General features: G+C 33.5%; 1 protein-coding gene across 1 annotated transcript in view; it reads right to left on the bottom strand.

Annotated features, from left to right (window-relative positions):
- Positions 1 to 7,718: 7,718 nt before the first annotated feature.
- The window catches only part of VSTM2A (V-set and transmembrane domain containing 2A), a 35,383-nt gene continuing 15,851 nt past the window's right edge, over positions 7,719 to 27,250 (bottom strand). Inside the window, 2 exon segments of the mRNA XM_036737929.1 lie at positions 7,719 to 7,959; positions 14,702 to 14,773. Of these exon segments, the coding sequence (XP_036593824.1) occupies positions 7,892 to 7,959; positions 14,702 to 14,773 (140 nt within the window). The 3' untranslated portion in view covers positions 7,719 to 7,891.

Raw genomic sequence — 27,250 nt, 5'->3', positions numbered from 1 at the left:
TCTGTGCTAGTGTTCTGAATTAGTTAATTTATATAACACAAATGTCTACCTCAAAAAAGAAGTTTTCCTATATAAATTGAAAAGTCTACTTTATTTCAATATACTAATTTGGCAAATCCTCCAGTAAAGTTCTATATAATTGTTCTTCATCATGATTTTGCAATGATCCTTTAATCCCTTGAATCTTAAATGAAACATGAATGGTGCATAAGTTCTGGAAATCCTAGTAATTTGGAAGGGTGTCAAGTACAACCATGTTGACTGCAGATATGTCTGTCATTTGAAAACAATCTAATTTTTTAGATATTTCTCACCAAAAGGGAGAATTCCCACAATGTGATAATTTCTTCTGAATTCTGAATTCCTCCCTTTTCCTTTTGTTCCCTATGAGAAAAAATTAAAAATAAATATACATATCTGCCTTTCTCTTGAGAGAGCAAGTCAAAAATTTAACCTGTATGACTAAATGAGGCTGATAAAGACCACTTCTGTAATTATTAGCACTTCACATGTGTAGATATGAATTTTGATTGTTTATGAGCACATGGTCACTGCATTTTTTGATGAGTGTGGATGAATGTGGGATTTTGAGGAAGTAAAATTATAACCATATATTTGGGGGATATAACAATAACCATTAATTAACTAATGACCTAATGTTGACATTTGCTACAGTCTGCACTTACAAGGTAACACAAAGATACATTGGAATCAATCGTTCTATTTAAGTCATGAAATGAAAATGTATATTAATGTCATTGTACTGTAAAATAACTAACATCTATGCCTTCTATTTCCTTTCTTAAATAAGAGTGAAAATATCAAATTGGCTTTATTACTGGCCAACCATCCACTTTCTATTAGTTTTGTAAAAAAAATATTTTTATTATATGACTACAGTTTTTCCCCCTATGGTATTTTGTTAAATGTAACAGGGTTAGAATACTAATTAATATTCCACACAGTGCTCATTGATTTTTTTTCTATGTGGTATTACTTTTCCATGAACTATCATAGAACGTAGGGCTTGAAGAGATCTTAGAGATCAATTAGATCAACATAATTTGTAAATAAAACAATACAAAAAAAAGTATCTTTCTAAAGTTACAAGCTACTAAATTCCTAGCCAAGATTTGAATCCAGATACATACTATTTTCACTATTTCATAATTACCTCATATGTATTTAATTATGGCTTTTACTTGCTTACTTTTAAAATTTTGTATCCTATAAAATTAAGGCCAGGCATGGGATAGCAATATATTTTTTTTATTTTTTGGGTGGGGCAGGGCAATTGGGGATAAGCGACTTGCCCAAGGTCACACAGCTAGTACATGTGTCAAGTGTCTGAGGTCAAATTTGAACTCAGGTCCTCCTGACTCCAGGGCCAGTGCTCTACTCACTGTGCCACCTAGCTGCCCAGCAATATATTTATTAAATGTATCCAACCAATGTAATTGCATTGAACAGATGCTTACAACCTTGATTAAAGTTCCAAACTGTGAATACATGTTACTTTACTAGATTATCCTATAGATTACCTAAGAGAAATATATATATATATGTATGTATACATATACATATATATTTGTGTGTATATATGTGTGTGTGTATATATATATGTGTATATATATATATATATATCATCCTTAAACAAATTTTATGAATTCCTCTCCACCTGAGATAAGAGGATATTAGAAAAGAACATCAATCAATGGAGTTTGGAAAGAAAAAATCCCCAACTCAATTTCAAGTGCAGATAGAATGATATTTGAAGTTTTGGTTTTCTTTTTTGCACACTAGTTGATGTAGATGTGCAGAAATGACACATACTTTTTTCCAGTACTGGGTGTTTTTATTTGTAATAACAAAAGAAAGAAAAAAGCTTTTCATTAAATTCCTAATATCGAAAAATAAGAGAAAGAACAAGTATTTCATTTTGAGGCAGTTAGTGGTATAGCAGATAATGTTCTAGGCCTAGAGTTAGGAAGAGGAGTTTAAATATGGCCTCTGACAGTGACTATGTGACCCTGTGCAAGTCACTTAATCTGTTTGCCTCAGTTTCTTCAACTGTAGAATTGGATGTTAATAAATAACATCTACCTCACAGATTCATTGTGATGATCAGATGAGATAATATTTATAAAAAAGAATCACATAGTACCTGGCACATAGTAGGCTCTATATGATTTTCCCCTTCTCCCTTCATTTACTTCTTAAAATAAAAAAAAAAACTTATTCAAAAAGCAAAGTCAAAATTAAATTCTTGGGGGAATTTTCAGTGTTGAGCTGTAGAGAATGATATGTTTTATGTTATATGACATATTTTATGTATATAAATGGTAGATTACATTTTGTTTTATTTCATTGTTTTCCTCTAGCAAATGTATAATTGTTTATTTGTTGGTTTGTTTTCTGTTTGGAAAAGGGTATTTCATGAAGATATTGTCCTTGTGATGTTTATACTTGGTAAATAGTTATATGTAACAATTGATAATGTAATGTAACCATAATTTAAATGTACAATAGTTGTTGAAAATAATGGATTAGATCCTTCTTTTCTTCTGATCTCTGAAACTTTTACTAGCTTTTCAGAGAACATTTATTAACTAGTATATATAAGGCACTGTGCTGGTCACTGAGAATATAGACAAAAAACAGAATCCCTGCCATCTAGGATTTTACATCTCTGGTGGAAGAGCCACATAAAAATCTAAGTAGATACCAAGTGCATGCCAAGTAAAATATTGATGGAGTGACTTTAGCACCTAATGGGGAATTAGTAAAGAATTCATACTGAAGATGGCATTTGATGTGAGCATTGATGGAATCCAGGAGTTCTGGGATGAGGACATGAGAAATGAGTGCTTTCCATGAAAAAAGAAGGGAATGTACATCATGTACAATCCTTGGAGGGAAGAGATGTATTGTGATGTTTGGGCAGAAGTAAGTAGGCAAGACTAGATGGAATGCTAGGTATATGAAGAAGAATTAATTGTAAAATGCCTAGAAAAATATGCTCGAGTCAGTTACTAAAGAAGCTTAAATGTTATTCAGAAGAGTTCATAATAAATCCAGAATATGGAGGTATTGGAGATATTTGGTAAGGAGAAGAGTGGTAATACGACCATAAATTTTCCTTGGGAATATAATTTTTACCACTAGGTGGAGGATGGGTAAAAGGAAGCTGGAAGTAAAATGAATTTGGAAGCTGTTATGATAATCTACGTGAGAGATTATGAAGACGAGAAATAGAATAGAATGAGCCAAATCTAGATGTCATAGTCCAGAAGACTTGGCAACTGATTAAATATGTGGGGTAAAGATGAGTAGAGTAAGAAGATACATAGGGAAAGAGTATAGGATGAACTTCATGACTGGAAGGATGATGTTACCCTCAAAAAAAATAAGAAATTATTTAAGAGGAGCTTCATTTGGTGGGGGGAGAGAGTAAATAATGAATTAAGTATAATTTTCCAGACTCAAACTACTACAATCATCTCTCACTTCCTTTTTCAAGTTTTGAGCACAATTAAGGATTAGCTAGGGAAAACTTTAATTATTCCAATGCCTTCTTGACTTATTTTTTATAAGGAGGTCCATTGAAATCTGCATTAAATCATATATGCGGCAATAAGACAGTTTCCTAGGAAGAAGAATTATTATTTTTCTTTGAAGAAGTGTTAAATTGGTATTCCAAGAGTTGTAATTTAAACATGGTAGAGTATTTGTTTTTATCAGTTTAAAAACGTGTTTTCTGTTCCAATATTTCTATATTTGCTCTTCTATTCCTTCCAAAAAGTAATTGAAAACTCCAGAAAAAGTCTTTGAGTTTTTCCTTGATTTAGAAGGCACTGAATTAGTGATAGTTTTGCTGTTTTGCTGAGTAATTTTATTCACTTTCAAGTAGAGATACTTGTTTAATGGGAGAAATAAAGCAGAGGATAAAAGAATCTAGTTTCTGTGGTATCTTGAGAAATGTTGAACAACCTACATGGGCATACTATTTCTCGCTGAGAGAAAGTTATTTAGATTATCTCAACTCCATCACTGTAACAAGTTAAACCATGAGAAAACAAGTAATGTAGAAGATCTAACCTTAGTTACTTTTATTATGAAATGCCTTTACCAAGTTAGGATGATTTAACATTATGTACTAATCCTTCAAAGATAAAAGAACTACTCATCATAATAATCTTCCTACATCTTTCTTAAAACTGAAGTATCCCCATCCCAGTGATCCAATGATGTTAAAATAAGGGGAGGCCCCATTAATCTATCTTTATTTGTATATAATGCCAAGAAAAAAAAATTAATTTCTCTAGATGGATTCATATACTTGCTTCTTAAAAATATAATATTTTTCCCCATTTTGCTTTAGGAATCAAGAAACTTTATGGCAAAATTCAGGCTCATAAAATTGTAATAATAAATTCATATGATTTAGGGGTACTTCATTCTATTTTTACCCTTACTTTTTCATTATCCTCCAGTCAAGTTCTATATCACTGCTTCATCATGTCATGAAAGGTACTCCAAGTTCTCAAAGCCCATGAAAGTAGATCACAATCTCTGGTGACTCCTAGAAAACTGAAGGAAAAAAGAAAGAACAACCCCTTTATACACGCACCTATTAATGGATTGAATGTTGGCCATCTGAAAACCAAATTCAGTACATGATAAGAGGATCACCCCCAGGATATTGGCCACAAGGTAAATAATTGGGGTGGGGGAGGGGTTATAGCGCCTCTTACAGACTGAGTAGAGTATGCATCTGAATAAGGAGACACAATATATACATTTATCTAATAGTGGATTTTTACATTGTTGTTGGACAATTAAATTAGAAGCCACCTTGAATCCTTTTGAAAGTAGACAAGGAGTAAATATCCAATGAAGAATATATAACTAGAGCCTAAGGGAGAATATCTTTTGAAATTATCATAATTCCCTTTTATTGAAGCCAACACATGACCTTTGAAACCAATGTTGAGAAATTCAGATAGCAACGTTTTTCCAACCTTTATTTGTATTGCCATAATCATGGTTACATACAAAGTCATAGTCCCAGAAGGACACAATATGAGGCATAAAATATCTGAAGGCCTCCTTAACAAATTCTAGTTTCTATTACAATGTTTAAGATACTTAATTGATTTTAAAGATTGGGGCCACTATATGATGTGCAAATGATCTTTCAGGAAAAAGGACAACCCTCAGTAAGTCAGTAAGTAGAGTTGATTTCACTAGATTTGGGCAAGGACAGAGTTATTTCTACTACTAAGTCCTTCCTGACTAGATAGCATCCTTTCACACTGAAAAAAAAAGTAACAGCAGTCAGGAAAATCACAAGCCTATGATCTTTCTTTAGTCTTGACTAATCACAGGGCTTGAATTCCCAAATTGCCTTCAGTTTTAGGGCTAGGGTAATTCCTCCCCCACAATTTATTAATCTTGAGTGGCTGAGCCCAATTCTACATTGCTGGGTTTATTCATTAATCTCAAAGGGAGGTTCAGGTGAGGATTCAGCAGAAGCTTTGGTCCTGTTTGATTTGGTTAAAAATACATTTTCTTCTCACCTTTCCATGATTTTCGTAAATCTAATTTTAAAGGAAAATATATTTCTGATAAATAAAACCTCCTAAAAATACCATTGCTCTTTTCTATACTAGTTTAAATAAAATCTCTGTTTCTTTAGCTTTTCTAATTAAACTCTACAAGATCAGAGAACCAAACAGATCAAGAAGTGAATAGAGAAGAAATGCATGGCACAAGACATCATTTCTCAGACAAATACATTGAAAGCATTGAACCATATTGCATTGTTCAGCATCCAGTCACAGAACCAGTCAGTGCATTACCTATGAACCACAAAACATACAGTAATTTAAAAACTTCAGTTCAGGTCCTCAGACCAAGAGCAGGAAGTGGTCATTAATAGATGATCTTCCCTCTTCACAAGGAAAGAAAAATTGAGGGACCAATATGGAAGGAAAGCTCCAATCTTTCATATCTTTCTTTCCTGACACATATTGTAGTAGAGCTTACATATACACAATTACAGTCATACCTATCTTTCTTTTCCAGGAGAGAAACTAGGTACTGAAGAAAAAAATATAAAGAAACAAAACAGGAAGTAGCATACTCAAACATTCTCACTTCACCAAAGAAACATGGACCTTCTACCTTTCATCAGTTATTTTGATTTATCTTGTGCATATTATTTCCGTACAATAATCAAATTTTTATTTAGAGACAGAAAGAAATTCAGTTAACAGCATAGGACTGGACAACAGTGCTATGTAGATCCAGAAAGGATAAAAGAAGAAATTATTTCAGTCATGAAAAGCAAAATTTTCGGTGAACTTCAGAAATAAATGTGATCAAATCCCCTACCCCATGCTCACATTTCAAGCAAATCTTCTTGGAGGAAACATTTCATTTCCTCCTTTCCTCTCTAAGTATAATCAGTGTAACAAAAAAGTTTACATTCTTCTGGAAAAAAAGTCCCTCAAACCCCAAAACCAACATACATAAAAAGGGCACATATTAAACTCCAACACATCATACACACAACTGAAATAGTTCATTTTTCAGAGACCATTACGAATTTTAATGTGCATTTTACAGAAATTAGCAGACATCTGCAAGTGTCAAACCAGTGGAAGTGAATTCATGTATTATGAAATTCACACAATACTTAACTACAAATTAAATTAGTATGCTTCATCAGAAAAGGAAATAAAGATGTTTGTTGGTGGCACGACATATAGATATAGATATATATTATATTAAAATTGTCTTGCATGAGGATCATATTATGCCTACTTTGAAGTTATATCACATGTACTGTAAGCAATTTACAGAATTTATGTCAGTTTTGCATATACAGGAATTGCAAAATTAGATAAAACACAATGAAATAGAGAACACTCAAAAAATGTATTTATAGAAACCTCCACGCAGTTAACAGGGATTGGCCTTAGTCAGCACTTGCCACCATTGAACAAGAAATAGAAACCACAAAAGAGAGAGAGAGAAAGAGAGAGAGAGAAAGAAATGAAAAAGAAGAGCCCCAACGCAAGTGAAGAAAAATCTAAAAAAAGTACAAAAAACCCCCACTCCATTCTTGTCCATGTATTTTTTTTTGTCTGCCTTAAGTTCATGTTCTATACGTTGGCTTGTCATGTCAATATTTTTTGTTCCTCCCCCAAAAGGCAGATTTTGACTGACGTCTGAGGATATGCTGTAGTTTTTATTTATTTATTTGTTTTTGGTCTCTGTTTGCCTCCAGTGGAGAAATGGTGTTACCTAGTGGAAATCAAGGATATCCGCAGCGAACAATTATTATACTGATGACTTACAGGCCAACCCCTGAGCAGTCAATGATACAGCGCTTCTACTTGCCGAAAGAAAAGGAAAACAAGTCTTGCTGTTACAAAATGTCCTATCGCTTCACACCAGTCCTCTTGAACTAAAAGCTCAGTGGTCTGCCAAAGAAAATATTATTAATAAAACGTGGGCAATCCTCTTCTTTTTTTTAAAACTTTTTGTTTTTTATTTTTTGTTTTATTTTTTTTTAACTTCCTGAAGAAGGTGCTCCTTGTGTAGAGAATTAGAGTACATTGGGTGCAGAGTGGTGGTTGGAGTTTAGGGTCAACTTTGCTGTCCGCTCCGAAGATTTTACAGGCGATTTGCTCTTTGCTTTAAGAAGAGAAAGTGATATTGGAAAAAAGTCAGCACTTTAGATTAAAGCAAAGCACCCTTCACAAAGCCACAAACAAGAAGCAGGACAGAAAGTCCATGGCTTGTAGCTATCCTCGCACCTGCGGAAGAAGTTATAAGATATTCGCTCATCTTGCAGATTTCCAATGCTCCTTATTAGGCTGTTTTAAACACATACATATATATACTTAATTAGCTCGCCAGCTCTGGTGCTCATGAATGTCTTGGCATGCACTGCAAATAACAACACATACAAAGTATTTCAGTCCCATGAAGGCTGTCTTGTTTGTTTTGTCTGTTTTCAAACAATGTAATCCCATGTTCAGCATACAATGAGGGCTAGATACAAGAACCTTTCCCCTCACAGTGCTCCTTGAGGAAATAGCCCTGCAGACACTTAATGATTACAATAATGGCAACTCCCAAAAGCATCCTCCTTTTAACTAGTACAAGCATTAAAAGACATAAAGCAAGCTGAGAGCCATGGGCTCTGTATTGCTTGAAAGAGTGTATGCTAGGGACTTTGTAGCTCAGTTTGTATGTGTATCAGCATCTGGTTTCCCTAAATAATTTGTCCTTCTTTGACTCAGGAATTACAAGAATGGTCCTGCTAAACCTGTGAAATAGCATTTTTTATGAGCCTCTGAGCTTTTTCAGTGGAAGATGGGGACTGTACTTTGTACATGTAGTCATGAATATGATGAAAATCTACTTGAGGCCCATGAATCATGCATTAAACTGCAATCATTAGCAGGATATTACGAATTGAGGACATACCAGATATGTCTTTTCTGCAAGTCATTTGGCTACGGATTCTTATTTTTTTTAATCTTCTTTTTGGTTTTGTTTGAAATTTTCAGCCACTTTCAGTGTTTTGCAGATTCATACAGGCCACATAGGAAATCGTACCCACATGTACACTCTGAGTAGAACGTAACTTCAATGTATTCAGGAGATATTTTTTTCCTTTGTAGCACCAATACCCTCTACATGTGCCATGCATCTAGCAGGCAATTAAAAAATATCTATTGAATTGGATTGAATTGAAAATTGATCTTTTTATCAAATTAATATCCTAAATTATCCAAACAATGGGTTGCTTATTTTCAGTTTGTCTTTTTTTGCACGTGCAAACTTGAAAATAGTGCAATCAAATTTTCTATTTTATGCTTATATGAAACATATTTCTTGTAGTAGGCAGACTATCTCCAACCAACAAAAATAAATAATGTGGTTCTATGAGAGTGATCATGACAGAAGCTTAAGGAAATGTCTGATTCTGGTTCCATATTGGTTGCCATGAGTGAGAGGAGTAAAAGCTATAGCTGGACTGGAGCCATTCCTCTGAAGATTAGTTAAAGTATGTATTTGCAATCTGCACAAAAAATACAAGTCTCAGTTTTCCCAAATCTAAAAACAGCATCATTAACAAATGAAGATAGTTGTTCTCAACCAAAGGCATTTTTGGATAGACATGTTCCTTCCATAGAGGGCTAACAGAGTTGGTGATGACATTAGGGGCATCAATATTTTGATTTGTCTTTTGTCTTTAGGGTTTTTGTTCATTTTTTTGTTTTCTGAGGTGCTGATATTAAGAAACAAAGCAAGCAGGTTAAACAATTCACCCTCAAAATGTGTCATGGACCTCTTTTTAAAGTAACAATTTTCCCTCTGATGTCACCATTTCCTTTTCTCCCAGAAATCACTGAGGATTCATATTCTCTGATTCCCCGTGCAGAAGGCAAGGGCCTTTCCATATAGCCACTTCCTGACACAAATTCTTCACTGGGAATGGTTCAGCAGCAGCATCGCTCCACTTGGGATACTAAAGTAGCATTATTTCTGACACAACATTTTCTACAATACCATATCCAGTATGTGCAAGTTAAAGCAGAGGCTGAATAAATGAGATCGAATGCGGACAAATGCAACTATAGAAGTGTTAGGATGTAAGAATGAAACAAAGAAAAGGATCATGAATCTATTTAAAAAAATCTAAATTCCTCTTCAAGCATGCAGGGCAGCATTTAGCTCTTCTCAGGGGTATTTATTTTTTTTTAAAAAATACTTCCTTGCCAGACACATATATTTCTTAAAATATTCTTTCTTTAACAAATCAAATTATTTCCAGGCTATGGTGGTTAGGACATGTTGTGATAATAAGACAATGTATCCTTATCTCTTTTTTAAAAATATAACAGAATTTGGACTTACGTCCATATTATCTCCAAATCTCAGAAAGACTTTCTGCATTATCATGTCAGATACACTTCCTCGTGCGTTCATATGTTTGTTTTGAGCAGTTAGGGAAGATATATCTCATAATGCTAATATAGAAGATTTTGTCTCACTAATTTATATTGATGATGATAATAACAGCATTTGTGAAGTGTGCCAAGCACTATGCTAAGTGCTTTACAGTTATCAACTCATTTGATCCTCATAGCATTCCTGGGAGATAGGTGCTGTTATTATCCCTATTTTACAGATGAGGAAACTGAGGTAAACATAGGTTGAACTACTTGTCCAGAGTCAAACAGCTAGTAAGGGTCTAAGGCTGAATTTGAACTTAAGTATTCCTAACTCCAGGAATGGGGCTCTATCTACAGAGCCTATGAGCTGACCATGGTGACACACAGGTCTTAGACGTATTCGAGTTTGTCCATAGCATGTATTATGAATACTATTTGTGTCTCAATACAGAGGCAGCTAGCTGGTACAGTGGACAGAATGCTGGGCCTAGAGTCAGGAAGACTCATCTTCCTGAGTTCAAGTCCAGCCTCAGATACTAATGACCTTTATTACCCTGGAAAAGTCAGTTAATCCTGTTTGCCTCAATTTCTTTATCTGTAAAATGAGCTGGAGAAGGAAATGGCAAACCATGCCAGTATCTTTGCCAAGAAAACTCCAAATGGGATAATGAAGAATTGGACATGAGTGAAAGATAAGTAATAGCAACATAATATTCTCATACAAAATTGTTGTTCTTATCATAAATTGTTTTATCACCAAACTTTTCTTTATTCATATTCTCTTCTGCAGCTGCTTCTAGGAGCCACAAACACTGTCATTATCATTGAAAATGAAAATATTTCCCAAGTGGCTTTGAAATTAAAACTTATCTATTGCTGTTTGCAGCATACCTCCTGTTTCCACCTATAAGGAATTAAAAAAAATGCTGTGAAACCTAGTAATTTTTGGTTTGTTTTAACTGACTAGAGGAAAGAGTGTGTTAAAAAAAAAGGTGTGATAATGAATAATAACAGTAAAGTCTTGAGGGAACTTTCAGTTGTTAAAACTTAGAAAAAAATTAGACTGTCCTATGGGAAAAACAATAATAATTTTGGTAAGTCCAAAAGCAGTTTGCAATCATGTTTTGAAAATGCATTTTCCTCTAAGGAAACTAATTTGCCTAGTTTGTGTTTGAAAAACCTGTGAAGACTCAAAGCAACCTGAATTTCATTGGATAAATATGGCGGTGATGGAAAAGCACATTTTAGCAGTTCGATCAAATGGCTACATGTTCTTGAATATAAAATATTCTGAATCACTTTTATCTATGAGGAAATCAGACATGAGAAAAAATGTGTCCAAAATAAAAGTCAAGACTGTAAACTTAATTTCTCATTTTTCTGTTTTCTTTGCCACTTTCCCAGAAATATGTCAATTTCATCTCAAATTCTTTATGAAGAAATTGTAGCATGATTTTCTTCATCTATCTTCTTTAATCTCTAATCTCATATGTTCCTAATTTAAAAACATAGTGTTAGGAAAACATGGTGAAGTTTCTGCTTGTTTGTGTGTGTGTGTGTGTGTGTGTGTGTGTGTGTGTGTTTCAAAGAAGTGTTTTTTTAACTCCAGTATACAAGCTAATATAGTCAACAACCCAGTTTTTAAGGAAAAGCCTTCCTATTATGCTAAAAACAAATAGCTCCCAAAGATATGTTTACATTCTGAACAAAGATTCTTAAGGAAAAGACAGCATGGTATAATTTATTTCGCTTGATCTCTTGTCGAAAGACTCAGTTTCTAATCCTACTTCTGCCTTTTGCTTCCTGTATGACCTTGGACAAGTTATTTTATTTCTGCAGGTCTCATTCTCCTTACCTATAAAAGGAAAAGATTGTATGTTATTAATTATATGATCCCTTAAAGTTCTAACATCTCTTGAAGGTTTTGGCCTTAGAATCAGAGCTAATAATAAAATTCTTAGGATAAATGGATACTTATATATGTAGAAGTATATAATTTGCATGTTATTGACATATATGCATGCATCCATTAAATATACATACATAAATGTGTCTGTGCATGTGTGTGTACATACATACATACACATTACTTTTATATATCATACATGGAGAGTTCAACAAATCTATTAAAATACTTCACTATCTTAGCTGATATATTTAGGCACCTATCTCTTAGCTGGGTTGTTTGCTTCTAAATAATCAATTTACATTTCTCTGCATACTTGTCTGGTCTAAATTACAACTACCATCTGTTCTTCACTCATCAAAATCCTTTAGAATTTCAATCATTTTCTTGCCTTTCAAATTGAGGACACAAGGCTGAAAGTTACATTCATAAATCCCTGAGCTTTCTGAGGAGGAGGTATTTGCCATTCAACATAGACTTAATCAAATATATTATCATTCATTAAAAAAGGATACCCTTTCTGGGAAGATTTTTCTTGGTTGAACTCTGTGATTTATTTTTGTTGATATTATTTATTTATTAGGTTCACCAGCAAGGTTTAGTGGAAAGAGTATTGGATTCGGAGTCAAGAGAGATGAGCTTGAATATTCTTGCTAATACTGATTTAAATATAAGATCTTGGGCCAATTGTTCTACCTCTTAGTTTTGGTAGCTCACAGGACTACCTTGAAGATTAAATGAGATAATGCACCTGGTACAGTGGATAGAGCTAGCATTAGTGTCAAGAGCCCAAGTTCACTATGCCTCTGAAACATTTTGGCTACATAATTCTGGTGTGTCCCTTATTCTCTCAATGTCTCAAGTAACTCCTTAAAATTGTAAGTTATAAACAAATGCATCATCTGTGTTGGTGGAGGGAGTTTCTTCCCAGGGATTTATAAATGTATGTCTACATCTGTGCACCTCACACACAAGACCTATATACATATCAGCTATTCCAAATATTCGCTTTCTCCCCCACATACCTGCCCCAAACTTTGGATTGGACTTATGATTTCATTGGGGGAAGGGAGCTCCTAGTGAGGAATTTACTCTAACAATGCAGGTGCGTCTGTTCTGCATTTTTTTATAGTCCTTAGAGATTTGCCTGGGTCAAAACTAGCCTGTTTCAGAACCAGAACTTGAAGTCAAGGTATTCCTGTCTGTGAAGCCATCTCTTTATCTGCTATGCCATGTTACCCTTTTGACAGCTATTGTTTTTAGTAAATCTAATGCATTAGGAAAGTTTGTAATTTAAAATCCTGTGGAAGTGTACTGAGATGACAGATGAGCATGTTCATTAAGAAGGTAATTCCAAATAGGCAGCTCATGATAGTATTTTTTTTCAAAGAATTTTCAAATGCTGGGTTAATTATAACTCAGAAATCAAATTGGGGATAGACCCTGGCTGAACTGCCAAATGTCATCATGTTATAGAAGAATCCTGTAGCCCACTGGTAAAAGTGTGAATTTCACATCCATATGGTGCCAAAGCAAAAGCTACTATTAAAAGATTTAGAGGAATGGACCACAAAGGTCATCTAATTCATATAGTTCATCATCTAATACAGATGAAGAGACAGCCTTTGATTTTCAGCCATGATCACCATGGTTAATAATAATTGTTTCATTAATTATAAATCTTACACTGATTTTAGAATGCTCCCTATTCTTATCGTATGTATTCTGTCATTTCAGCTTCACAATAATTCTATTAAGTAAACAAGGAAATGTCATTAGCTCCATTTTACAGATGAAAAATAAAAAAAAAGTATGAGAGAGATTCAGTGATTTGTTCAAAGCCAGTGGCAAGATGCTCTAGAACTAGAGTATCTATCTATGTATCTATCTATGTATCTATCTATCGATCTATTTCTCTATCTCTCTACCTTTCTTTCCTCCTTTCTTTCCTTCTTTCTTTCCTTCTTTCTTTCTTTCTTTCCTTCTCTCTTTCTTTGCTTCTTTCTTTCTTTCTGTCTATCTATCTATCTAAACACATACACACATATATTGTCTTCTAGTATTTTTGTCTACACCACCAAAACTGACTAAAAGCTACATTAGGAACATAAAAACTACATTCTAAAGTACAACAATGGCCAGAGGCTTGTGGGATATTGGAAAAGTTAGTAGAGTTTTTTTTTTGTTTCGTTTTATTTTTAATGTGTACTATCTTATAATGATTGGCAAAATATAGATAACAATTTTCATTACTAATGTGAATTATGTATATGATATAAGAATGTGGAACATTACGTTGGATGTTATTTCATGAACTCTTTGTTTTTTGTTTGTTTGTTTTCTGGTCTACGAAAAGGTGCTAGATTGATTAAGTTCCATCTTCCTCTTCTGTTCTATGTTTATTTATTCCTAAATTCACAGGAACTAAGTGAAGAACTAGTTTTTAAGTGGGAAGAACAATAGCTATAGAATCCAAGGATCTTCATTTTAGCCTGCCTCTGCCACTTACTACCTTAATGACCGGACAAATTCCTAAATTTTCTGGGTAGCATTTCCTTCTGCTATATAATGAAAGGGCTGAACTTGAACTGTGGTGTTAAATGCAAATAATAACAGGGTCATTGTACATAAGGATTCCTGTGGGTTGCATATTGACTTAGAAAGCCACATATTAACACTATATTATTTTATTGTTGCTTATTTTGGTAAATTTTCACAATAATATTTTAATCTGATTTGGATTGCACTTCAGAGTGTTGCAGGGCTTATCACCATTCACACATCTACCATACTAATTTACACTGTCATCACTTCTCACCTATATAAGTGTCATATTTTCCTAATTGGTCTCCTTCCAGACTCTCCCTTTTCCAAGTCATACTCCACAGAGCTGCAAAAAAAATAATTTTCTTAAGGCACAAGTCTGACCATATAACTCCTCTCCAGAAAACAAGCAATCAAACAAAAAAAAATACCTTTGACTCCCCACTAGTGCCAGTACAGGATAAAATACAAACTTGCTAGCCAGACACTTTCAGTCTATCGGTATCTTATTCTCACCTACCATTCAGCCTTATTTCATGCAATCTTTATCCACATCTCTACATTCCAACAAAATTGAAATACTTGTTTTTCTCTTCAACTTGACAGTCCCTCTCATCAACATATATTAGCATAAAATATTCTCAAAATGTACTTTTTTCTCACCTCAGTCTCTCACTACACTTGTTTTCCTTAAACTTCATTCCACTTGCCTCCTCTGTAAATCCTTCCCAGATATACTCAGTGCTTTGTGTCTGCCTCTCTCTGAATCTCCATTGTACTAGACTTTTTGTGTAATATGTTATGTTACCGGCCGCGTTAGAGCTGAGCCCTGTCCTCCTCAGACCTCCAGGCCCAGGGGCCTGCTGAGACAGACTCAGGGCTTTGGGATGTGGGTGGAGCCAGGAGGAGGTGTCTCGCCTTTGTTGCCTCCCTAGGGATTCCAGGTCAGACCTGCCTGACCACGTGGAGTTTCCGGTCTTTGCCTGGACTGCCTGCCCACAGGGAGCTTAGGGTAGTGCAGGAGGAGAGGGGGAGGAGAGTAGGCGGAGTCAGGGCGGTCCTAGGACCCAGGTGTATTAGCTTTACCTGTCTTTCACCCACATAACCAAAGAATGTACCTACGTCGCTAAAGGTATAAATGTGCTGCTTGCTGAAATAATAAACGGAGTCATTCACCATCTTTTCGGCTCCCGCCCCGTACGTTGTCCGCGAGATCAGGTCCTTTGCTTAGGCAGAGGCCTGGGGCTTGGGGGGAACCCGGAGCATAGTTACGAGGCTTCGGAAGCTCGTAACAATGTTGTATCACCTTTTTAGAATATAGGATTAGTCCTTGAGAGCAGTGCCTATCTTCTTTGTGTCTTTGTACATCCAATGGCTAGCATGGTGATGGGAACTTGATAGATGCTTAATAAATGTCTCTTGTTGAACTGAATTCACTTTGTTCTCTACCTAAAAATCAAACACCTTAAAGTGACAACCCTTGCTAGGACCTTTTGATAAGATTACATCAAAAGATAGTCAAGACTGAAATTACTAGTTCCTTCAAGTTGTATGTTTTTTAAATGTCTAGTTCAGAGCTAGAATGAGATTTGGGGGAACTTGGTTTAGATTGTCATATTTATGGAAAACTACTCTAGGTACAAGACCTATAATTACTTTGCACATTGTGTTTAAAGCTAGAATGGAAATTAGAGATTAACTGCTACAAAACCTTTCTTTCACAGAGGAGGAATCTGAAGCCCAGAAATGGGGAAAAGACTTGTCCAAGATTAAACACTAGTATGTAGCTGAATTGAAATTAAAAACTTGGTCTTCTGACTTCAAACTTAGTACACTCAATTATTCTAGTTTAAAGATTATACAAACTGATTATTTCTTGTATCATGTATTGAGATGTTTTAAAATATTAATTTTAATTTTCTTTATTTAGATACTCAGGTATATTTATTTAGTTTTATAGGTTTAAGGTACTAATTATTTTGCTATTAAGGTATTAATATATCTGACATCTATATAGCTATTTTAGTTTTGCAAAGAACATATATATATACACATATATATAGCTGTGTATATATATCTATGTATATATGTATGTGTGTATATATGTATATGTGTGTATATATCTATATCTATATCTATCTATCTATCTATCTATCTATCTATATCCATTTGATCATTAGAACAATCCTGTGTATATCCTTTTAAGAAATGAGGGAACTGAGACCCAGAGAGAGAGAACTGACATTACTAAAGTCACACAAGTGTTAAATGTCTCAAATGACACTTGTACCCAGCACTTTCTAGACCCTATATTAGTATATTATCAACTGTGTCACATTGCTGAGTTGATTAGGAAATATAAGGTTAGCTTATTGATTCATCAAAAAGAGAACTTTAAAATGTGAAGTGACTTTAGACACTGACTAATCAATCCATTTTATTTCCATTAGGAACTAGGGACACAATAGATCAGTTGATTTGCCAAAGCTTAAGAGTATGTTAAGAATAAAAGAAGAGTGGGAATGATTTCCTTGATTACTACCAATACAGTGCAGGTAGAGAGCCCATGTAACTAATTTAATCCAGAAATAGAAGAATTTGGGTGATTATGTCAATAATTGAGAATAAAAAAATATGTTTTCCACAGTTTAGAAAACACATTCAGGTCTCTATTATGCAGTACTTGTATAGTCTATAGACAACGTTTTGTTGGTGGTGTTGTTTATTTTTGTTGTTGTTGCTGTTTTGGCAGAATTCTCCCTTAGCTTGAATTAGATGCTTTTTAATAATAATAAGGACAACAGTGGTAATATATTTATTCACATAATATTTTAATTTATTTTAATTTTTATTCTCAATTGTTGACATAATCGTCTCTTAGACCTTGCAACAATACTATGTTGACGATATTATTATTTCTATTTTATTGATGAGGAAACTAAGCCTCAGGTTAAATGAGTTTCCCAGGGTCACAGCTAATAAATGCTAAAAGTAGAGTATGAATCCAGATATCCAGATCTCAAAGTTCAAAGCTTTGCCCACAAGACCAAAGCTTTGAAGACCACTCTCTTTTCTTTCTCTCCACATAGGTTTTCACAAGGAGCAGATTGGAGGATCTCTATAATTCAATCCATTTCTCTGTCTGCTTTTAACTTAATTTTAACTGATGAGACTTTTCAGTTCTTAAAATAGCCCTGGACATATGGTAGACAACAACAAACATGATACATAGAAGAATTTCCAACAGTTCTCTAAACCTGAATTTGAATCTCAACGGCACGAGCTAACAAGTTTCCACACATTAAGTAGAAGCTGTAAGCTTTTGTGCATGCACATGTGTTGATGTTGTGAAGAATGAAGAGTCAGTGTGAGGAACTGGTGATGGATGAAAAGTTCATTTTCATGAACTAGGCCTTTAAATGAAATGCCCATTTTAAGAAATGAAAGTAATTGGAAAGAATAGGTCATCATCCTTTTTACAATTTTTATTTGATTTCTATATATCCTAAGTGATTAATAAAGGAGAAGAGGAGATAACAGCATGTTTTTCTCTCATATTTATCCAAATAGAATATAAATGTATATATTGAAATATACTATGTGTGTATATAATATTACAATGGAATGCTTACGATCAACTACAATTTCAATTTTCCCAGACAATCAACTTTAAAGGAATGACCTTCATTCTGACCAAATTATTAAATGGGATTTTTCCTATTTTTTTTTGGCATTAGCAATTAAAATGTCCTTTACATTTTCTCTTTGGTCAAAAGGTCTACACCTTTATGCCAGCCAGAAGGTTTCTGAAGACAGACACAAGGCAAAGTACAGCAGACCTGTATACAAAGACATAAATCCTGAAGGGTATGGAGGATACTGTCCTCACCTGAGAATAACACAAATATCCTCCTTTTCATGAACATAATCACCAGGGCATTTCTTTGATGTGGTTTCTTTCCCCTTTTTTATGTCAGTAGCAGTGAAAAATGTTACTGCACTAGTTGGGAAGTGGACACAAAATATGCCCCTCCTAGATATTTAGCAATGCCACATTACATTTTAAAGCAACCCATTTATTTTTATAACTCTATTGATATCAGCAAGATTTGATTTCTGCAGGATATGTGACACATTCATTGAGTCCTTGTCTCTGGCTATAGTTTCTAAGTTAAATTACCTCATTTTATTTAAAATTATGAAAGAAAATTACACTGATTTGCATACTTGGATACAAGGAAGATAGGGAAGACTGAATTAGAGACTATTTTAAAAGAAATACAGTTTTATTACTTCCAATACATGAAGTAATGAGGCTAATGAATGAGCAAGAGTGATTTATAATTAGCACATCAATTGCTTGTAAGTAAATAAATTGTGCTAAAAAGCTTTGAAAGTTTGTTCTTTTAAATAATTTAAATATTCTTCCTGAAATCTTGTTTACATGACTAATTTTCTTCAAGAATCCATTTCTCTCAATAAATACTTGCAATGGAATTTTGCAAGCAGGTTCATAGCCACAGTACTAGGGCTTTTGGAGGAAGGGATGGTATTTCTCCATTTAGGAATATCTAGTCTCCAGGTAGAATTAAAAGTCTCCTACTCCATGCTTCCACATTCCCATATAGTATCTTGTTCCCTACTCCAACATCATTGACTCTTTATTGGACATTTTAAACTGGATATTTTATATTTAGTTCAAATTTGACGTAAAACAGAACTCATCCCCCCCCAAAATAAAACAACCCAATTCTGAATTCTTTAAGAGCAACATAATCCTTCCAGTTACACAACTTAGTAGTGTTGAGTCATCCTCCCTTCTACACTATCACCACACATTGTCAGCTCTCAAATGTTATCAATTGTACCTCCACAAAATCTCACCTATCTGTTGCATTGTTTCCACTCACATGACCATCTCCTAGTGTAGTGTCTGGCAAATAGCATTCATTAAAATACTTGTTGATTGGTTGTTTTCTTGGGGTTTTGGAGTCAGGCAGTCCTACGTTTGAAAGCTGCTTCTTTCACATACTGTCTAAATTAAAATGGACAAATAAGTAACCCTATCCGAGCTTCAGTTTACTCAACAAAAGATGACAATAATGATAGGAGCTATCCTTTAGGCTTTAATGAGCATTAAATTGAATGATGTATGAATGTTATGTTGCAAAACATAAGGTGTTTTATAATTATTCAGTGTTATTGATAATTAGCTGACACCATTTCTTCCTCTAACATCACAACCATCTAATGAATTTACACTCTTTTCAGCAAAGAGTTTAAACAAGAAAAGGCTCCAAGACAGTTCAGGGAGAAGAAAATAAATAGTAAAAGTGGGAAAGGTTGACAAGTGTGCCTTCATAGTAGTGGCAATTTGGAGCAAAACAATATGATAGAAATTCAGAGACATTGTATGACAGCTCCTCCAAGCAGTACATATAATGAGACTCTAGACTTCAGTACTTTTAGGAAATTAACATGATTTAGTGACATAGGCACTAAATATACAATCAAATGACATGGGTTTGAATTATAGCAAGCCACACATTCAGAGGTCCATAGGACCCAGCTCAACAGGATTGCAAAAGTTATTTATTATATACTCATTGCGAATATTTATGCAATGAAAACTTGGAAATATTTTACAATAGGGCTTGATTTATTGTTTTGTTTATAGTCTAGACTTAAGAAAGTGATGGAGAATGTTAAAGCAGGTTGAACTGAAAAAAGTGCTGTGGTGTGTGTGTATGTGTGCATGCATGCATGTATATATATGCATATATATACATCATATATACATACATAGATATCTATGCATATATGTATGTGTATATATCCAAACAGTTTATTAAATACTTACCCTGAATAAACCATCTGTGTAACTTGACAAATTAATAATTAACTCTCTGAGCCTCAGTTTACTCCTCTATAAAATGAATGGTTACTTAAACTACTTCAATTAATACTTATTAAAATATCAAACTATAGAGTACTTTAACAATGTGCTAGATAATCCAAATATTGAAGTTTCTTATAATTCCTTAAAATTGGAGTGAGGGAAGTTGGAAAGAAAAATTGTTATGTTGAAATTCATTCAATAACATTAATGCGTCTCTTCAAAGAGGTTCAACCTATCTTCTATCTCAGTTTGTTCCCCTTACAACATAGATTATCATTTCAAACCTCAATACTAAACACAATGTCTGACACAAGATAAGCACTTAATCATTTAATCTAATATAATTTAAATCTAAACTTCAAACAACATTAGCCTTTGAGAGAAAAATAAGGGAAAGAAACTACTTAGGAAAAATTTCATTAGATTTTACAGAAACATAAGCAATAATACTTGAGATTATGCCCTCTTTTATAAATAAATTAAAAATGTATGGATATGTATTCACAAAAATATGTACATACCCGTATGCACAGAGTGTATAAATATTTATCTATCTACACTCCATATTGGTGTAATGTGCAGAGTCTATTGGTTTTACAGATTGATGACTATTGTCAGCTTAATATCCCTACCCTCACCTCTCCCAGCCCTCAAACTCATCCTCTCAAACTATAAATATTTAATAGAATGCTTTCTAAATTTTATTTGAAAGGCTGCAAACATCAATGAGTTTTCTCTTTTCATATAAATTAAATCATTCTTCCAGGTTCTACACTTGAACTAAACCTGAGCATCTTCACAGCTGCTGAGTTGTGTAAGCAACAGAGAGGGATATTTGCAGCAAGGAAGTTTTAAACAAACTCATGTCCACTTCATTCCCGGTCATGAATAGCAATAAAAAAGGTAATAAGAAAGTATTTATCCCCAGATTCCTGGATCAACATGCTGTGTATGTATATGTCACTTTTATAAATTGAGAAACAACAGGGGATAACGGATGTACAGTAGACCTTGTAGTAAGGGCAAGTCTTACATCTAACACATACATCCTTTGTGGCCATGGGCAAGCTACTTAAACTCTCAGCTTCCTAAGCAACTCTCTAAGATTTTAAGTTATGTGGAAGTTGTCCATCTATATCCAAGAGGGAGTTTCCACACCAGGAGTTCCGCAATAAGACAAAATCAAAGATCCAGACTCTCTTCTTCCTTACTCATCACCACTAAAATAGGACGTTGGTATTACACTTACTTTGTGACTTTATTACTTTATGACAAGTAATACATTTGAAGTATTTAATTCTGGGACAGCAATGCTTATATGTATGAATTTCTACTGACTAAACTGACCCAAAATATTACTAAATTTGATTGACATGCTTTTCCCCCTTTTAGTTATGCCTCTGTCAGTTGAATCCTAGATTTCATATTATATAAATGAATTTGATTGCTGTCTCTTCCGTTTTTAATATTGTGGTTTCTAAAATGGATATTACTCTGAGGAAATGTGAAGAACTTGAAGCCTTTACAGTATATTTTAATGAATCTTAGCGATGTTGTCTTTATTGTTAGTTCAAAAAATCAAGTGTTTCAAGGTTTGTCCAGGCCAAAAGTGAAAGATAATGTTTGTGTTAAGCACAATGGAGTATTTAATTCTTTTACAATGGACATTCTTATTCTGGAGGTCCAAGGAACCCAAATGTATAGAGTCCATGAACCTGGATGGGAAAAAACATTTTATTGTCATTAACCTCTATCAAAGTTTAGCATTTCTTTAATTATGATTTTGTTTTAAAAATCATCATGTTGTGAAGAGTTTTACGGACTTAACCAAAGGTATCCTTGCCACATAGAAAGATTTAGAACCCTTTCTCTACAACATCTTGAAATGGGAAGGACAATGAGAAGACTATTTTTTTAAAGTTGCTAGCCATTGCTATGATGACATACATTTGTCATGAGCATGACAGAAAAACACAGGAGGACTGGTAGGTAATTTTTAACTCGCTTTATCATTTTATCATTCAAGACTATTGAAATCAAAAGAATTTCAGGGGAACTTCTATGTGAATTTTACTCAGACTGTAAAATATTCCTTTCAAATATATTCAGGAAATTTACTTTCAGTGGTTCTAGAAATCTTGGGGGAATGTTGAATTATGATAAGTAAATAAATATACAGAGAAGACAATTGTTATAGAATGAAGAAATTTCTCAGAAGGTGAAATATTGCAACATGACCTTACATCATATCACACATCAGGGATAGTTTAAAACTGCATTAAAAGATACACCTAAACATGGCAAAATTTGAGGGAAGTGACTTCAAAAAAGTAGAATTAAAGAGTGAAATGATAGGTGGTTTTGTGATGAATTATAGAATGTTTCAAAGTCCAATGAATTCAATGCCAAATCATATTTAAAAAGATTGAAGTTAAATGGAGGGCATGATGCATATTAAAAGATTTTAAAGTTGCAAAAATTGTAATGTTTACTATATATGTCAACATTTGCATTGCCCCAGGTAATTTACATACTGCTATTAATTAGAATTGCCATTGATATGACAATGTGGCAAAAAAGACCTATAGAAATGTTTTTGTTTGTTTTTCTAAAGCGTCATTACACAGACACTATATTTTTGAGACTGAACAGATTATATAAGGAAAAAATGTATTTGTTCATTATGCATATTTGAGTATAGACATAAAATGAAACACAGTTCTTAATATTGGAGAGTATTTTGAAATTGTGTGATATTTCATGCTAGCTAAATGTCTCTCTACGAAATGTCCTGCTAAGGTTATCACTGTCTGCTTTTGAAGCACAAAATAATTCTAACTTTCATTATTACCGCTCAGATTTAACACCTTTAAATTTGCCATTTATACTACTGGGATAGGGCAGATGAGAATCTCTACATTCTGTATAATATACATCAGCTTCTAGTGTAAATTATAAACATAAAGAAGGCAACAGTCATGTTTACTAAGCTCATGACTCCATTATTTCACACATTCACCTAAAATAAAAATAAATCAGTCATTCATACCTGCATACTTTTTGGAATTTCATGGAGAATTTCAGGTCTATTGGAATTTCAAAGCACATTATATTATGCAGTCTTTATAAAAATGTCGTTGTGTAGACAAAGTCGCATGATGAGAAATTTGATTACTAATTATTATCTGTGTAAAACTCTCAATTGAATTCATCACATGAGAACTTTGAGAATAAGTCTAAAGCATCAAAATGTGTATTTTCATAATTATGATAGATTTGCATATATGAAGCAACATAAAATGGCATTGTGGTTCATATTGGAAATGGAGATAAGAATAAATGAGCAGAATGTGTGCTAAGTTGTTATTCACCAAATTTCAAAACATGTAGAGGAAGACCCTTACGTATTGCATATAGCCACTTTGGCAGATTTATGGTAATACATAGGTAAGAGTCTCATAGGATGAGAACACATGGATTGCTTACACTCTCAACCTTTAAGAAGGTCCTTCATCAATGAAATCTTGGAATCAATCAAGTATTGAAACTTTATGTGCTGATACTTTAAATCAGCAATGGTTCATATATGATTACAGATTAGCTAGGAATTAGCTAGCCTATATATTATTTGTGTTTTATGAATGAAAGAGTCTGAATTCTGGCAAAAATTATTTCAATGGTTATAACAATAAGGGCTAGCATATATATGTGTATATATGTGTATATATATATATATACATATTTACATGTATCTATCTTTATCCATATTGCTATGAGGTTTGCAAAATCTCTACATTTGTTATCTTATCTCATTTAACCCTTGTGTGAGGTAAGTTTTATTAGTATCCCCATTTTCTGGAAAGGAAACAGAGTCTTAAAGAAGTCAAGTGACTTTCTCAGGTTCACATAGCTCTGAGACATGACTTGCACTCAGGTCTTATTGATTACAATTTTAGCACACTATCCCCTGAGTCACTTAGCGATTCTCTAAGACATTTCTTTAAATATGTCTTAACCATATTAATTACAATGTTTGCAAGAATATTGACTTTGCTTGACTCTAAATAACAGAGAGCCATTCCTGCTATTTTTCATTTCTCTGTGACTAGGTCACTATATTACTCAAACTTGTACAGGAGAAAAAATTATGTAAACTGTGTGCTAATTGCTTTCCGATTGCCTCAATTTGTTGATGAGTTACCTTTTAAGTTTCATATGTTTATGGAGAATTATATAACTGGACATTTTCTGATGATTTTCTGTGTAAATTTCCCTTTCCAATGAACTCACTGTCAACTCTGCAATTAATATTTTTTTTTTCTGTTCTTAAAAGGATTAGAATTTCCTAGGGATCTAAGATTTTCACCTGGAAGTATCTTAGAGGCCACCAAGTTCAAAATGATTATTTTATAGAGAAGAAATTGAAGCCCAAAGTGGGAAAGAGAATTGTTCAACATCAAATGACAATAACTGACCATGATAGTATTCAAACCTAAATATTGTGACTCTAAATATAGTGCTAGTTCCTCTGTACCATTTTATACAAAAACAAACAAACATACATATACTGGTTATGAACATCATGCATTCAAAATGATTAAGTAAGTATATTTTTATTGCTACTCATGACCAAGTAACTCAGTCTTTTTTTTTTAACTTGCACTAAATCCATTCAATGTGATAAGCTTGAGGGGCTAGTGTCCTACTTTTTAAGAAAAGCTTAGTCAGCAGATATTTACTATCCTGATGGAAATGCCAAACAGAAAAAAAATGACCTGTATTTCTCACCTGGGAATTTAGTTAGTATACTCAAGATGATGAAGAACATTTAAATTCATGTTTTCATGGTTTATTTGTTTTCTTATGCATTGTTCTACAAAATATATTAATATTTATTTTCCTGTTATTTTGAATATTGAAACATATTTGGCAAATATAAATGAAGATAGGAAACTATTTTTCAATGTATGCAGTTAAATTTTCCTTGAAAACAACTAGTCATGATGTTGGGAAAGAGAATGGATCATGTTAGTTTTTTTTGTTTAATATATTCTAAAAGATTAAGTATTTTATTACAGAATGTTACTTATTACTGATTGTACAAAAGTGTCATTTTGCTAACAGTACTTATGGGATGTTAAAACATATTTCTCTGTAATTAGTTTTCTTCTTTATAGAGAAAAATATAGAGGACTGTTCAAAGTTTGAATTGAATAAAAGTTCAATAGCTCCATTGAGTAATTTTGACCTTTCATCTGCTTTGGCTATTCAGACAAGAAAATAGGATATTTCTCCCTTTCCCTCTCTCCTGCCTTCCCTCACTCCCTCTGTCTTTCCTCTCCATCTTTATCCCCTCCCCCCTCACAAGAAAAACAACAGCAACAACAACAATATCAATCTTAGGATTTTATCTCATGTTGCTAATATGACCCTGTGCTTACTCTTGGAAGTTAATTGACCATTGCTGTAATATTATTATACAAGGAAAAAATCTGCTCACTGATTAAGGAAGAGAAAATGATAAAAAAAACAAATTTTAAGACCAAAAAAGAAGAAAAGAAAAATCAGCCTTTGTCCTTTAATTAGCATATTCTTCCAAACAGAATTGTGATAAATTTGAGGCTTTCTGGATAGCTGTTTCCCATTCTTTCCCCCTCTCTTTTATTGGCTCCCTTGCATTCACTTTCATTCAACTCAGTAGGGATGCATAAATAACAAATATCTCCTCTATTCCTTTCAGCCCCAACCACTGTTGCTATTAAGTAGCCCATACTAAATCTTAGTGATAGTACTGTTACTAGTGGTAGTGTAAGGTGGAAGTGGGGCTTCTCATCTTTATTTTAAATTTGTTCTAGATAAGTTAGGAGGTTGGGCTGCTGATACATAGGAAGTCTAACAGTGTCTCAATTCTTTTCTCGTTTGACCACCTCTTTGTACCTCAGGTTCCACAGCAACAACATGAAAAGGTTTAATTAGATGGCCTTTATGCTACATTCCACTTTTAAATCTATAATCCTTTGATTTATTAACTTCCGCTAGTAGTAAACATCCAATATGAAAAACTATATGAGGTTAAAAAACTAGCCCTGTATGCCACACTCTAATGAATTTTCTATATAGATACAAATATCATTTAGTTCCAAAGACTCCATTCTGTAATTTATAATCTCTAGATGGCAGTATTATTGCTTATATAACTGAAAGTTGGCTATAGAAGAATGGGATGACCTACAAATATTAGTGCTTATCTGGCTGGATATGGGATATGAAGATTCAGAAAAACAAGTGATGTCATAAATTAAGTTGGTGGAATTTTCTAATGATTTTGATCATTATGAACATACACTCTGAATATTTCAGGCCCAAGTCTTTGTTGTTCAGATTTTCTAGCCTAAATTATCCAAATAATGCCTCTAGCCAGTTCTTCATCATATCCACAACCACAAACTTGATTTACAAAGTACTGAAATAGGAACTATATTAGTAATAACTCAGTAAGTTTAGACCACAATAGCAGACAAAATGAATCATTTGGAAAAGGAAAAAAATAACTTCGGATTTGAGAGTCAATATCTAGTCAGTACATAAGGTAAACTTAAATTTTTCAGCATAGTTTTCATTTCTATTTTATCTAGATTACTACATAGTCTCACATTGCTTGCATGTGGTTTTTGAAATGCTAAATTGGTAGCACTTTTCTTTCTTTTTCTGAAATAGAAAACTTGAAGATATGTTTAAATATACCATACACATTAACTCCTTTTTTTCTAACTGGAAATGTATAAAATAGATAGCATACTCGTAAGTATGTAGAGCAGCTAGATGGTGCAGTAGATAGAATGCTAGGTCTGGAATCAAGAAGACTCATCTTCATCAACTTGAATGTGGCCTTGGACAATGACTAGCTGTATGAACCTGGGCAAG

This window comes from Trichosurus vulpecula, chromosome 9, assembly GCF_011100635.1.
Source record: "Trichosurus vulpecula isolate mTriVul1 chromosome 9, mTriVul1.pri, whole genome shotgun sequence".
NCBI classification, from domain to species: Eukaryota; Metazoa; Chordata; class Mammalia; order Diprotodontia; family Phalangeridae; genus Trichosurus; species Trichosurus vulpecula.
This window is presented reverse-complemented; position numbering and strand designations above follow the sequence as displayed.